This window comes from Pangasianodon hypophthalmus, chromosome 7 (genome assembly GCF_027358585.1).
Source record: "Pangasianodon hypophthalmus isolate fPanHyp1 chromosome 7, fPanHyp1.pri, whole genome shotgun sequence".
Taxonomy (NCBI): Eukaryota; Metazoa; Chordata; class Actinopteri; order Siluriformes; family Pangasiidae; genus Pangasianodon; species Pangasianodon hypophthalmus.
Genome location: NC_069716.1, coordinates 23,088,166 through 23,103,972, shown reverse-complemented (window position 1 = coordinate 23,103,972; position 15,807 = coordinate 23,088,166). Strand labels below are relative to the sequence as shown.

At 37.7% G+C, this 15,807-nt stretch overlaps 1 protein-coding gene across 1 annotated transcript; it reads right to left on the bottom strand.

Annotated features, from left to right (window-relative positions):
• Window positions 1-125: 125 nt before the first annotated feature.
• On the bottom strand, window positions 126-14,452 carry prr5a (proline rich 5a (renal)). The gene is made up of 10 exons (XM_034306177.2): window positions 14,118-14,452; window positions 10,541-10,721; window positions 7,311-7,421; window positions 7,027-7,107; window positions 5,442-5,490; window positions 5,268-5,325; window positions 5,045-5,136; window positions 3,714-3,854; window positions 3,488-3,626; window positions 126-2,782 (listed from the first exon to the last, which is right to left on the bottom strand). Exons 2-10 carry the CDS (start codon window positions 10,666-10,668, stop codon window positions 2,256-2,258), a joined length of 1,326 nt encoding a protein of 441 aa, XP_034162068.1. The 5' UTR covers window positions 10,669-10,721; window positions 14,118-14,452; the 3' UTR covers window positions 126-2,255.
• Between the last annotated feature and the right edge of the window lie 1,355 nt (window positions 14,453-15,807).

The following is a 15,807-nucleotide window of genomic DNA, read 5'->3' as shown; positions in this document are numbered from 1 at the left end:
TATGAACGTGTGTATACAGTCTCTGCTAGTCTAACAGGCTAAGCTAACAAACAGGCTAGCGTCAACACACCGCTTTTGTATGGCCCAGTCTTTGTTTCCTAAAGTCCAGCTTGTGATTTTTAAAAAAAAAATCATAAAACAGTATTTCTGTTGCACCAAACGTCCACGGACATGTTTACCCCCAGACTTTAACTCCAAATTAAAAAAATATGCCTTTTTTAAAGCGATGCGGAATTAACACGGATACTTCCCAGCCATTCCCATTAGCGCTGAGTCAAATCGGTACACACTGCCTACAACTAGTGCACTACGCTGAGTATGACATAATAGATCCCAGGCCCTATGTAGTGCACTTCATGTTCAGTAGGGAGCCATTTGGGATTCGGCCTATAAAACCTCACTTCCGGTGGCCTTCTTTTTAAACCTTACGGATTTTATTCTTTTTTTTTTTTTTTTTTTACTTAGGTGAATATATTACAAATAATTACAGAGTTATAATTACAACTGAAAGTCTCAAATGTTTATTATATAAAAAATACAGCAAACTCGACCCAATAATTTTAGCCAACACTGGTTTGGAGAAAAAAAAAAAGCACTAAAAGGGAACCGTGGCTCGACCCCCAGCACCCCGGCGCCGGTACAGCGCGCCCCCTGCTGGCGGCTTTACTACTGCGCCATAAGAAAGGTAGTGTTTTTACTGCCAAAGCAATAATTTTACAGTTACTCAGTATCATAATAAAACAACATAGAGATTATAATAAACCTAATTTCCACAGATTGTCAAAAATGACAAAGCTAGTTTAAAAACTTCCACTTTATCTCAGAATCCTATTTTTTTCTAAATGCTCAAGCAAAAAAAAAAAAAAAAAAAAAAAAACACTGCATGTGTAAAAAATTCTATACAACTACATAACCATATGACAACTTTATAAATATGCCCTAAAAACTTTGTTACATAATTTTATGATAGAAATGGAACAATTAAATAATCTATTTACAATCAAAACACAGTTCACATTTTCTAAAAAGCCATACAATTGAAACACAATTATTTTACTTACAAACTGAGGAAGTGTCCTCTATTAATTTCCTAATGAATGTTAGGATATCACTAATCCTCCTTATTATCTGATGCTGTTAAGCAGCTTGATTCATACTGTGCCCATTTGTAAGCTGAAATGTCCAATATTTATGGTTGCAAGATCAGGAAAAAAATGCTTAAAATAGTTTGCATATCAAATAATACTAAATAGAATTGAATATTTATTCTAATGTTTATAATTTGCAAAAAAAATTGTATTGTGTCATGCCAGGAAAATAACTGAAGAGATATAGATAAAAATCAATTACCTGAATTGAGCTGCAAATTATTTTTTTTTATCTAAAACATATCATATTGTCTCACATTTTGCATGATTTTTTTACCCTTAATAATTTCTGCATTATTGAAAAAACCACACATAAAAATACACAACAATTTTTACAGGATTATGTTAAACATGTACAATCACATGTTCTTGGACAGACATCTGAAGTTTTCTCTTTTCACCGTAAGAATGTTCATAGACTTTGCATCATTCATATTTTACCTGTCAGCTGCAGCAAAGATGAAATATGATGTTAAACACCTAAACTGCGCTGTACCTGGATGATGAAGGCACAAGCATGAAAGGAATGAAAATGCTGGGTGATTACATATTTCAGATTTGCAAGTTATTTATACTTTCATGGGGAATTGTTGAGGCAAATTAAATTCTCCTTGTGACGGCACATACCTATAAAATGAGCTAAAAATCCAGAAAACATACATCCACAGGTGTAGTACATCTTACAAAAGTGTTTGCTATAAAACATCCAACACAGTATCTGTTTTTTTTTGTTTTTCTTCAAATTGAGGTCTGGCCACCCACAGTCGATAAACAGTCATACAGTACAGAGTGATATTCAACGCACACATCACTAGCTCTGTGTTTTATTTGTGAGGAGGCTGCCTAGAGAGTGAGCATTTCTAGACAGCATTTGTGCTCCTGAGATTAAAGACTAAAGACTGTCCCATTTGGAAAGCAGCGTGAGGACAGGTGTCTTCTCAGGTTTCTTATTTTGGAAAAAAAATTAAAGAAGTGCTGTTCTCATATCAGGCTCTCCCATTAATCACGTAGGCAACATGTGTGATATGAAAATTTCAATATCAGCACATTGCCTCATGTGTAGTGATTTAAATAAATCATACGGTTGAATTTAGCGTGTTACACAAGTCAGCTCGTCTTCCTGATGCTGCCAAAAGAGTCCGAGCGGCAGTGGGAAAAGTCGATGAATATCCCATCCTGATCGGAGTCCACAGAGTCTACGCCCTTCATGACAATGGTTTCTGGACTGGAGGAGCAGCTAGTGGGTGAAGACATGGCTTTATCCGTCTCCGAAATGGATGTCTGAGTGTGTAAATGCCCCGCAGAGTTCTGGATAAAGATGGAAGGTAGGGTGAGAGCAGGCTGTGCCGTGGCTCCACGCTTTGCTGTAGGTAAGGTGAGCTCGTGGTCCAGCGAGATCCTGGGAGTGGAGCTCGTCTCCACGCTGACGGAGAGGGAGAAGCCCTGCTGCTCCATACAGGAAGTGACCTCACAGGCTGAGTGGCGGCGGATGCCCACGCTACCCACAGAGCCGACCTCTGTGTCATACTCGGCCACGGGGGTGAGCATGGGGATGTTGTAGCTCTTGGAGCGCACCACTGGGTTGGTGGAGGGGATTTCAGCCGGTTTGGACCAGCACCACTGCAAACGATTTTCTGTGAACAGTGAAACATATGATATTGTTCTGAGTGTCTAACATCAATGAACAAGTAAATTTATGAGGAAGAAGAATTTATCCTAATCAGTTATATGATACCACAATATTCAACACACACAACATTTTTATTGTGGACCGTTCTCAGTAATGACACTTCCTCTCAGGAGAATGCTGCCAAGATAGCTAGCTTTTTTAGGGTAGGTTGCCCCTGCTAAATACAACATAGCTACGACAGATTTATGGAAAGCACAAAAGTTATACCTAGACACAAATAAGTGTGTCTTCGTACATTTTTTTGTCAACCATCAGCGCACATTTTACATGTTCAATCATTGTGTCATGATTGCAATATGTAATCAAATAAGAATTTAAAAAGGCACTGAGTTGAAAAACGTTACGCTATCTTGATGAGGCAAGGGCTAGTCCTTTATAAAAAGCATAGTTCAGTTTTTCTTATAAGCTGTGCTACTAAGAAATTGCGAGTAAACAAATGTAATGAATGTAATGAATGCTTAAAGTTGTAAAGTAGCTGATAAAGATGTAAAGTAGCTGAAAGGAGTCTGAAACATTAGGTTTCTTTCTTTTTTGTTTTGGTAACAAAATTGCTAAATGAAACAGGTACATAGAAACTATTAAAAAGTTAGGAACTTTCTCTGATTTAATATCAGGACACGCCTAATTTATGCTAAATCATCTCTCTTACCCATAGAGCATGAACAGTGGGTGGCATCACAGTCGTGTGCGCAGAGCCCATGTGTTCCCAGGTAAGGTGACACCACCTTCTGAATGAGCGACTCCAGCTTCAGGTACTCCTCTGTCACGCCTTGTGACTCGTGAACACCCTGTACATCATTCACCGCAAACTCAATTAACAAGTGTGGAAAAATGAACACACACACAGAGCCTGACTTTTTATATTTGTTATGTACCTGGAGGACCAGAAGCATCTGGACAATGGATGGAGGGACACGGGCACGTGGTCTGGACAGAGCTTCGTCCAGCTTCATGTTTAGAGTGATAGTGTTCCTGAACAGCAGCAGCGCCAACTGCCGTACCGACGGCTCCTTCCCCTGATTCATACAATGTAACATCAATAACAGCAGTGTTCTGATTATATTGGTCCAGATAGCTCTATCATGAGTTCTGAGTACAATTTCACTGTGCTATAGAGAGCCATGCACAAAACACTTGTTAGGGCTGTATATATCTTTTTCTGAGATAATACGATCATCTCAGCAATCTTCATACATGATTGATGATCTAATGTATGAAAGATATATTTAAATTAGCAAGTGATTAAATATGATATCATTTAGAGCTGTTATGCAAATTGAATATCATTCAGTATTGTGTATATAGTATTATTTTAACTGAAAAAAACCCCAACAACATTTGTAAGCTTTGCGGAGCTCGAGGCCATGGCTTCTTCAGTGGGCCAGGTAAAAGAAACACACGGAAGGGGGGACAGGAAAAGAAAACTCATCTAAACAGTCATCTAATAATTACTCTAAATGACAGTATTCTAGTAATAAAAAAGAGACCATTTGGTATCAGATTTTATAATACAGAGCTCAATACACACTGTTCTGAATTGACACTGGTGCAAAGATTCGAATTCATAGCCTATAAATGTAAATGCTTCCTTTGTCACGACTCGATGGATATTCTATTTGCTAAAAGAAAATGACTTTTATGGCAAACTCTACAGGCATCAAATGATTTCTCATTCTCTTGCTTAGGAACTGAGGCTAAACAATAATTTTTTTTTTTTTCGAGCGACACCATGGAAGAACAATATTTTTAGGTTTTTAACACATCGTTGGTTGATTGATTTCCATTGTTGGTTTCACAGACAACAACAACAACAAAAAAAACCCACTGTAAATGTGACCATTATGTTGAAAGATCATTGTGATGGAAAAGGATTGTTCAGTTTATTGTGGCAACAACACAAAATGCTTAAAGAATCATGAACCGAAAGGTGCTTTAAGGACGCTCTACGAAACCAAACTTTTTTTTTCCTACAGCTTTGCTCTAAAGAAACTTTCCGGCACCTTTGTGTGTTATGTATTCAGTACCACAACTGTATGAAGTTTAAAAACCAGTGGGTGGTGCTGTAGCCTAGATCTGCAGGTTGGGTTATCTTATCTTCGCAAATACAACTGGAAATGTCTGGTAAACAACAGCACAAACCAAACTGGGATGGCAAAGTAGTGGACACTACGTGAAAGGACAGTGGAAATGGAGTGGACTAGGCTACCTGGACTGGGTGAAAGATGGCTTGTAGCATGGAGAGAACATCACAAAAGAAGAAGTCCCACGTCTCAGCCAGGGAGTCAAGTAATTTCTGACCTGTGAAAGAATTCACAGTTGTAGTCTGAGGACTGAGACCCTGCAACAGTCTTATATTCACAACTTAAACAATTTTATTTAGTGTGATTTAGTCATGAAGCATGGTGTCTCTACAGGGTTTGTTATTTTACCTTCATAGAATCTTATTTTGTCCCTCAAAATGACCATGCCTTTGGTCAGCAGCTGGTTCTGAAAGAGGAGGAAAAAATGAGAGAGGGAAAAAGAGGAAGAGAGATGTTTAATGGCTGCTTAATGAATCAGTGTATTGTGTCAACACTGACTTACGTTTCATCACGTTGCCTTACCTGCAGATACTCTGTAAAAAAAGAGCCCAGTTCAGTTTTCAGCAGCTGCCTGAATACAAAACACAAGTCTATTAATGAACTTCCTATCATGTTTAATATATGCATTATTATGCTATACAGCTACATTTTTATCATTGCAATATAAATTAGTACGACTCGGTATCAGTTGAAAAAAAATATGGTAAATACACATAAAAATGTAGCAGTCATTTAGTAGTTGTTTGTAATGTGTATAGATTTATAGTTCATTCATTGATTATTTAATTCAAGTTAATTCAATATTATTTATTATGAATTCTTTGAATTCTTTATATTGATTATTATATAAAACTCAGATTTTGGACTCAAAAAGTGCACATAAATAAAGATTATTAGATATAATTTATCTGTAATATATGTAATCTACCCCAGGACTGTTGAATTCTCAAATATGATTGGTCATAAGGTGTGGATTAATTTTATATAATGGCAGCTCTGACAGTAGTTCTGGCTGCAAGGTAAATCACAGGTTTATATTAATGTGCTCATTCTAGTTAACTTAATGATATTAAGTTACCATTTCTATAGTAATAGCTACTTCATAGGGACTTGTAAGGTGGATGTTCCACAAAAACAGGTTGTTGAATATGGCATATTAATTTTTCTGTGAGGACATGGTTATATAACATTTTTGGGAGGAGTCTCCAGTGTAACTGGTTTAAGACTAAGCTTTCAGACATGGGAAAGTCTTCAGAACAGAGGGCTTTGCAGTTTCTCTGTAAAATGACAAGCATTCCTGTTAAAGGTGCTTCCAGTAAAAGTGGCGTCCCTTATTCCTTTTCATCTGATGAGCTTTCATATTTTAAGTCAAACGTAATATTTCTGAAAAGAATCGTTTGCCACTAACTCTACTGTAGTAACTGTTTCAAACTAGGAAATGGAATTTTACATGGTGAACGCTGAAAAATTCCAGTGCGGTTATAGGAAATATAAGCACTCTTGGAATGCCACTCAACCAATCAAATTAGTGGACCAGAACTAACTGTGTAAAATACAATATGTTACATACAGTTGAGTGCCAAAGTTTGCATACCTGTAGTATAACAGTGTTAATTTTTTTATTTTAGTATGTCAGATATTCCTTCCTTATTATATGTAACAAAAAAGTCAAACAATGCATAAGACACTGATACTGAAAATAGTATAGTTCAAATATTTGCATTTCCATTTCTAAAGATTAACTACCTCTGGCCTATATCATAGCCTCTGAACAGTGTTTGGTTATGATATTAAGCTGAAATATTCGCCCCCACATTGTTCATGACTTTTCTAACCTCTTCTCTTCTAACCTGTAACTCGTTTTTTGCTTTATGTTTAAAATTATTTTCTTGCTGCACTATACACCATAATGATTTCTACTTAAGTTAGAAATTATGCAGTGATATTAAAAAATACACAAGATATGTATAAAAGCATACCGTTATGCCCTATAGTTGTATTTATTATCTATCCATTTAGGTACCGATAACAGAATTGCTATATAAAAGCACAAGCTTCTGATCTGATAAGCAGCTGAATGGAATTAAGTAAAACTGAAGTGACTCACCTCACACCTTCATTGAGTGTGTAGAGCTCATTGTCAGCCAGTCCCTTCTTTTGGAAAACACCAATAACTGCATTGTGAATGCTGTGATAAAAAGTACAAACACAGAGGAACAGAATCTATAAAAAAAATCTATAATCTGAATGTATACCTGAAACTATAATGACTGCTTAAATGCATTTCATTTAATAGTCCATAAGTGTATAGGTGTAGTTACATTGGCAATTAACCAAACACAGAACATAAGCATATTATTTATAAAGACAGGCAGTGTAGATGAAGGTCACCTGTTCCATGTGGCATTTGGCCCAGATCCTCGCTCCTCCAGTGACGCCTTCTCATTCTTGCCCAGCTGACTCAGGTTCGGAGAGCTCACTAACCTCAGCCGGTACAGAGTCCTCATGGTCATGTGAAAAAGAGAGAGAGAGAAACGGCACAGTTTGTCCCGAGCTGAGTCTGACAAAGCCAGGAGTAAACATGACTCAGGGTGGGTGTGGGAGGGGGAAGTGAAAGTAGAGGTTAATAGCTAGCCAGAAGTCATCATCTTTCTTCAGAAATCAATTTCCTTCCTCTTTACGTTTAATTCTATTAGCAGGTTCCTCACTTTAACAAATATCCATCCATACACACACATCTAAAAAAAAAAAAAAACACAGCCTTGTTATAAGATATGGGTAAGATAAGGTAATATAACATTCAGTGCTCGCCATTCATACAAATGAGAAATTGATTGTATAAAATAAACATTACAAAATAATAATTCTCATTAGAACTACTTTTTAAAATAATAATATTTTCTCTCAAAAATATGTGCCAAATAATGTGCAAAATTACTGACACCTCTAAGGAATATTTTAAATAAATGCAAATTGTCATTCTTTAAAAAAAAATTATATTATTTGCTTTCAATCCCCAGGAACTCTGTTACTGCTTTTAACCATGCCATGTTTCCCTGGGGTATAAATATGATGCTGCACACATGTAAAATCCCTTTGTCATCCATTAGAATTAGAAAAACCAAAGAACTTTCAACACAAAAGAGACAGATATTCTATTGACCTGCACAAATCAGGTAATGGATATAAACTACTTAAGTAGTTAAAATACCATTAAGCACAATCAGGGTCATAAAAAAAGTTTCACAAGTCTGAAACTGGAAATGGACCCATGCGTACACAGTGAGGTTGCTGAAGGAGGGGGAACAGGGCACAAAGATCAGAGATTTTAGAATTGCACAGTTTAGTTGATTCTTGTGGATTTCACGTTTCAAAATCAACTGTTAAAAACCACTTTCACAACAATAAGCTGTTGGGAAGCATTGCAAGATACAAGGCCTTTCTGAGAACATCTCACAAAAAGCAGCGCCTGAACTTCAACAAGCATTATTACAACTACAGTTAGCATCATATATCATGGTTAGATATAACCAAAACCGAAGTTTTTGGTCATCAGAATTTTAGTGACAAAAAGGGGGCTGCATACAAGGAAAGGCACCTGATATCCCCTGTACAATATGGAGGTGGATCACTGATGCTTGGCGGTGTTTTGTGGCTGGTGAAGATTGATGGCAAATTCATTCCAAAACCTGGTTTCATCTACCAGGAAGTTTATGCTTGGCCATAGATAGAAACACAAAATCAATGTTTTTCCAATGACCATCTCAATCTCCACATTTGAACCCTATTGAAAACCTGTGGTCTGAATTGAAGAGGTAAGTCTACGTGCACAAGCCTAAGAATATAAAGGAGCCTAAATGCTACATGGACAGGTGGAGCAAGATTCTTCCAGAAATGTCTACAATCTTGTTAGACATTACAGGAAGAGATTCAGTGCTGGTATTCTCTTCAGGACAGTAACAAAATATTAATCGTAAGTGTGCCAATAATGTTGAAATCAGTGCTTTATAGAAACTACTTAAAATTTTTGTGTTTAAATGAAACTATGGAGTGACCCTACATGTCTGAGCTCAGAATATCACTTATTGCATGTGTTATCCTTTTTAGCTCTTAATTTATGCTCATGTTCCTGAAATAATACTGGAGAGCCCTGTACAAACAGATAGACAAAAATACAACTCTCTTTTTTTCAACGCAGTAGTAATTTCACAAGCACAGTGTTGCGTAAGCGAAGGTCAGCAGTGCAACTGTTTAATACTGATAAGGAAATTCTCAGAGCAGAGAACTCGACCTCAAAACAAGACTGAAAAGCAAGGCAGTAAAAAAGAAAGAGAAACTGTCCAAGCAAGCACTTGCCAAAGATGATGCAAGTAAGCTGATTCAGATTTTAAAGGTGGACTTCTTTATGTTTACTTTTATAAAAGTTCTATGGCAAATTATTTTTATCTAAAGTGACTTCCAATCCAACATCTAGCCATTAATGGAGCTGTTTGTAATCTATAGAGCCCTCTGCTACCTGTTATAACAGGAATAAACAGTTACATTTAATGTTGTGGAACATCTGCAACACAAATTTGTTCCTGTTGTAAGTAGCAGATATAAACATTCATTTATAACATTCTTCAGCCTCTTTTTTCTATCTGTTGAAGTTAATGAGACAAAAAAACATAACCTGTCGTCACCAAGAAACCAGAAAGCACAAACTCCTCTGTCCTGAAGATCTTCCCATGGCAGAAAACATACAGCACTTCCAAATTTGTTATATAAATGTCACCTTACAAAAAAACATATCACCATTTATATGATTTTCTTTGTTAAACAACAACTCGTTTGTAATCCATTTATTATTATCCTGAGATTATGTAGCGTGTCCACCATGAAGTCCCTGTAAATGAGTTGTTGCTATAGAAACGATAATGTATTAGAAAAAGCGCATTAATATAAACCTGTGATGTGAATTACAGCTGCACTTATTGACAAATTACTCAACACTTTCTGACCATTTTGTAAGAAATTACGGAATTTCCTGCTTAAACCTTACCCACTCAGCTGAATGTTTCGACAGGGTTTATGTAAAAGCATAGATTGACAGTGAGATGCATAAACAGAGGTAGCACAATATAACTGGGATTGTTCAGGATATGGGAGCTCTGAGTTTAAAGCCAAAATCTGGGATTTCAGCTCACCTAAATGTGTCCTCATGTGCCTATGTCTGTTCATTAAACCCACAGACACTGCTGTGATAGCAGGAACTGAGTGTGAATTATAAATGAGTCACATTTAAAAGCTCAAGGTTAAACATTTCACGGATGAATTTGTGAGTCAGTGTTATCGTGCTATACTGTCTAGTCCGTGTGCTTGTGCCATTTGTAATGATGTCAAGCCAAGGCAAACTACAGGAGCCAATACAGGGATTATTGGTTTCTGGCTATTACACTGGACTATTGATTTATGATGATTTGACTCTAGTGATCTCTCTTGAAACACAATAACAACACTGTGTGCCATAAAATGTGGAGAAACATTATAATGAATTATTGTTTTATTTCTTTTTAAATTACACTGTTGATTTATGATCATGACGGTCTCTCCTAGCTGTGCTGAGAGATTAATTATCTTACCTCCTGATAGGGTGTGTACTGGAGTCCATGTGAAGACAGTGTGGTAGGGACGCCAGGGCCGAGAAGCTGAATGAGCCTGTTTTAAGGTTGCCTGGTCTGGTGTGTGTCCCACTCAAGTCTTCCAGCATCTTTATTCAATCAATGCAGAGAGAGACTCCAACATTCATTCAGAATAAAGCTCCTAAGAACACACAATGGCAACAAGTTTGATTTACAGATGTGCAAAAACATGGAAATAAGTAGAGATATTCACAACAATGTGGATATAGTTTAAGACTACTGTTCATACAACTTTGGGTCTGTGTTTATGTATTTGTGATCAGTGTTCCCAGTTTCAGCTGTTATGTCCACAATTGCACTTTTCTTTTACAATTGCATATAATGTAATAATATAATATAATGTGTTATACCATATTACATCTAATATGTGTATATATATGTGTTATAGCTTGCAGGTGTTTGTGGGGACCAAACATCCCCATAATGAAATGACAGAAATAGATCTATGGCACATGACAGATTGGGCATAATTCTTGAGTTTTCTGTTTCAATCATGCAATCATGTAAAAAAGAATTAATAAAAAAGAAAAAAAAGATTTTTTTATTATATATTATATGTTTATTATATATGTACATACATATTTCCTCTTGCAGTCTCTAATCAATTACATTTTGCCCAACTCTTATGTTACATTACAGAAGAAAAGTGTGTGATTTACAATTCACTTTGGTTTCAAGGTTCATATTATGTGTAAGCATGGCATGATATAGCTATGCAAGTCAGTGGATGTACCCAGTGTAGTGTCTTTTAGAAATCTAAAAAACTCACATATGGCACAGGGTTTAATTTTGTGAGTGGATGGGCCAACAAGTTTCAGAAACAGAAACGACACCTCCCTTGCTTTTTTTAGCATCTTGTTCTGCTCCATACACTTTTGCATACAAAAAAGCTGCAGAGGTGCCAAATCCTGTTCCAGTGTAATCTGGTACAAATTAAGTACTGAAAGTACCTCACAAAGATGATAGAACCAACATAATGTTATAACCGATGTGCTGTGGCTTGTTTCAAGGCCCAACACTCACTTCTGTTGTGTACTAGGAGAAGGAGTGTCACTGTGGGGAAAACAGACTACCCAGGGACCTGAAGTGGTATTAAAAAGTTTCAATTTTCCTTGAAAGATAGAAAGGAGACCCACATAGTTTGTACAGAGCCAAAAGCTTGTGTGCAACAACTGTATGTAGGCTTACTTCACTTTGAATTCAACCCTAGAGTATACACTTTCAGAAAAAAACGGGTATTAAACTGTACCACTCCTTGTCACTGGGGTGGTTCTCTCAATCGTACACCTTTTGTACCTTTAGTATGTTTTAGTTAGAAATGTGCATAGTGACCTTTCAATTTTAAAGGTAATTATTAGTCTAATTAAGACACGGATAAAGGTGCCACCCCAGGGACAGTTTAGTACCAGTACTTAATTTGTGCTGGATCATGCCTGACCTGGACCTCACAGATTTGAAGTGCCTCCATTCTGGGCGTCTTATTTACATGGATCAGGTACCTCTGCAGCTTTTTTTTTTTTTTTAAATAAAAATCAAATAAAAAAAATTATAATAATATAATTTTAATCTTTATGTGTCACCTGAATTCCAATTTTTGTGCTCAGGTTATCAGTCATTCAGTACTCAAGCTTCATGAATATGACTTTGTTGCAGCTGACTTTGCTGTCATTTCTTTAAAAAGTTAGCGAAAGAGATGAGGCTGAACAAGATGCCAAAAAAAAAAAAAAAAGCCAGGGGAGACATTGTCTCTGTTTCTGAAACTTGTTGGCCCATCACACAACATTCAACCCTTTTGTCATTATGTTTATTTTTGGATTTCTAAAGGACACCGACAAGCAGAGCAAATTGTGACATCGGGAGGAGACTGTAAGTTACATGATTGTGTTGTGGAGTAATTTGGATAATTAGGCAAGATAAGAGAGACATTTCTTCCACTGACATCACTATTTGTGTTGTTATATTTGAGTCATGTTGTTTAAAGGGCATAATGTACTTTTGTAAGGCCTAGCGTTCTGAGCAATATGACTGTTGTGAGGTTGAGCACAACTGCTCACATCATTGTGAAATTTAACACAGGATATGCGCAGTTGACTCCTCCAGTCCTCCCACAGCAGCACTGAAATATTATGGTTGCAATCCCTAGGAAGGGTGTAAAGATCAGATGATTTGGATCGATGCATCGGTTTAAAAAGCAATGATAGAAATGAATCTGCAACAATCATAAATTGAATATTATTGATTGTAATTAATTATAAATAGATTATGTTCAATTATAATTGAGTGTAAATTGAATATTATTGAAAAAGGACAGCTGGTGTGTAAAAAAAATGATTCATATTTTTAAGCAGATGTGTAAATAGGCTTGGCCATAACTCCGATACTTAAAATAGTCCTTTTCTACATCGTCGTCATTTGCGAATTAACAATAGGCCTGCCCGAGATTCTACACAAAGTTGGTGACATCAATCAGTGGCTACTAAAATTAAATCAAACTGGATCATAGCAGATTCATTGGTATCGTCACATATGGAATCGTTGCCTTACAAATAAAAAAACGTATCGTATCGTGTGGAAGCCTGAGGTTTACACCCCTAATCCCTACGCATATGGCATTCAATAACTGTATTAAATGAAGTGCTTGGAGCACTGTTGTGTCTTCTGGGACCTATTCCCTGCCCTGTCCACTTGCTGGATCACCTCTCCCTTGGTGTTCTGGTACCTCATGTTTTACAAATTAAGCACTGCTTAGTGCCCTTTTTCTTCTGAGAGTGCAGCTCAGCCCAAGTTAGTATTTTTTCTGCTCTAACAAACCTGGCACAGGTCTTTAGCTCAGAACTGTACGTGAGCTTACAATGGACTTGATAGAACAGGGAAACACATTAAGCACATGTGCGAGGTGTTTAAAATGCGCCACCTAGCGGCAGATTTGTTCATGCCCAGTTCAACAAAGAGCTACAACAAAAGACTCGTACATCACTGAGCCACCTCGCCTTCACAGCACGTGCTCTGTCTCCCACACTGAAAATCCTCTTACATGAAAACACACGGTCCCGTGATCCCGTGGAACCCTGTTTGTGTTTCATTTCTCTGTACTGAAAAGAGTTTTGCGCTTTAAAGGCGCGCCAGAGAGTGCGTTTCGCTTTAATAAACACGGACAGGTAAGATCTGCGTCCTGCTGGAGAGAGAGACCAAGGACATTAGACTTCCTTTAATCCAGTTTCTTTTCCAGTCTGTGTGATCTGGAACACAAACACACGTTTCTAGCTCTGTCCATATGCTAGAGCTCAGCCTGACGCTTTCCTTTGTAACCCATTTGACTGGTATTGTGGGGATTTGGGGATTGGGGAGGGTGTGGGGGGCTTCGCCCGGGTACTCGGTGTACTTACTGGCGGATAGGACGCGTTCCTGTTATTTAGCCAACAAACAAGCGTGCATTTATAGCAGCAGAAATAAGCGGAATAAAATATGCCATGCCAGAAAAAATGTGTGCATGACGCTATAAGCTGTCTTCACTCACCATCATTCGCTCTTGCGTGTGAACTGCATGTAAACAGTCATGGACACCTCGGATACGGTAACTTTGGAAAACAAATAGAAATAAATAAATAAACAATAAATAAAAATGCAAAAAAAAGGAGGAAAAAAACAACGAGCAGGAAGCATAAAGAGATCAGATGCGCGTAAAGCGTGCGTATCCAGGGCGTTATTGTTTTCCAGTGAAGTGAGTTGAATGAGTAAATGCGGATGTGGGGCAAGGCGGCTTCCTCCTGTCATTCCTGTGGTATCTCTCCCTCAGCTCGCCCCTCCTACACGCGCCCGGTTTGCAGACTGTGCGCGCGCGGCCAGACGCTCCGCCAGACTGTGTGCGATGATGTGCGTGCCTGGGAACGTGAACGCGCGCCGTGCACGCCGCAGTCGAAGAAACGCGAGGGCTCGAGCCCAAATTGCGAGCCTTTGAAAATATAGTGAACTACATAGCACGTTCATTGATTCATTTTCAGAAATGCGCTTTATCCTGCTGCACAGGGTCGATGTGAATTTGAACGCTGGGCACAAGCAGGGAATTACACCCAGTACATACAACACTGAAAACACAATGTTTGTGTGTGTACCCTGCGTTGGTAGTGCACTAATATAGGGAGTAGGGCGTCATTTGAGATTGGGCTGATGTGCTGAGACGGAGGTGCTTTACAGAGTAATGTAATATCGACACATTATCTGAAGGCTGTGTAACACAAAGGGGTGTGAATTAAATACATCTGGGTGCTGAGGCGTGTCAACAGTACTAAATTAAATATTATAGCCTTAGACATGAAATGAAATGATTACAGTATTGTTTTAGTTTTTTGCTTTGTCAGGTTAGTTGAACATCTCAGTGGATCTCCAAGATCTCAGTCATCTGCTTATCACATCCCATCTTTTACAGACCAACACCAGCCAAATTATAAACAATATCTATATATAGCAATATCTCCCAAAATGGTTGTACACTGACATTACATCATGTCTAGACGTCAGTAATGGCAGGTTTTGATATTAGTTGTGAGGGCTAAAATCTAATATACTGTATATAACAGCTCAATAATGAGACTCTTAAAGTTGAGCAATGCTTTACAACATGAGGTTGCGTTCATTACACCCGTGACTGTATTGCACCCGCATCTTTTGTGTCACTGCTGATGATGTGTTATGGATGTACATATGAAGTCTAGCACTAATCACCTGACATGAATGTCACTAAATGAATGCTGCATGAATCTACAGTCTGGGCTAGAAAGAAATCAGCCCCAGCCTTGCTGCTTTTCTTATGACCATTGGTGCTGCTGTTGTGCTTGGTTCCACAAAAGTACGGAAAAAAAAAAAACGCTTTAAGGCATTTAATATAATCAAATAATCAGATGAGGACGACAAAAATGAAACCTTATACTGATTATTATTATTTTTTTAATCTTTGGGCATAACACATAACCGTGTTAACACACCCCGTGTGACTCCACTATAAACTGGGATGTATTTTATCAAAAAGTTGACGAGACTTATTATGCTTATATGTTCGATACAGGCACGTTCATGTATCTGTTATAGTATAAGATCAGCAAAAATCAGGCCTTTTACATGTGTTTTAGGCTGCCAGGGAGGCCTAGTGTTTGGAGCAGGGGTTATAAACTTCCTCATCTTTGTTTTAGGTGAAGAACAAGCAAAGCTCT

What these genes read in the sequence shown, in the direction of transcription:
- prr5a (XM_034306177.2), bottom strand. Translation starts at nt 10,668, where the DNA reads ATGCTGGAAGACTTGAGTGGGACACACACCAGACCAGGCAACCTTAAA. An exon ending in TTTTTACAGAGTATCTGCAG is followed by an intron (nt 5,326 to 5,441) that starts GTAAGGCAACGT and finishes CTCCTCTTTCAG; the next exon opens with AACCAGCTGCTGACCAAAGG. An exon ending in CCATCTTTCACCCAGTCCAG is followed by an intron (nt 3,855 to 5,044) that starts GTAGCCTAGTCC and finishes TGTATGAATCAG; the next exon opens with GGGAAGGAGCCGTCGGTACG.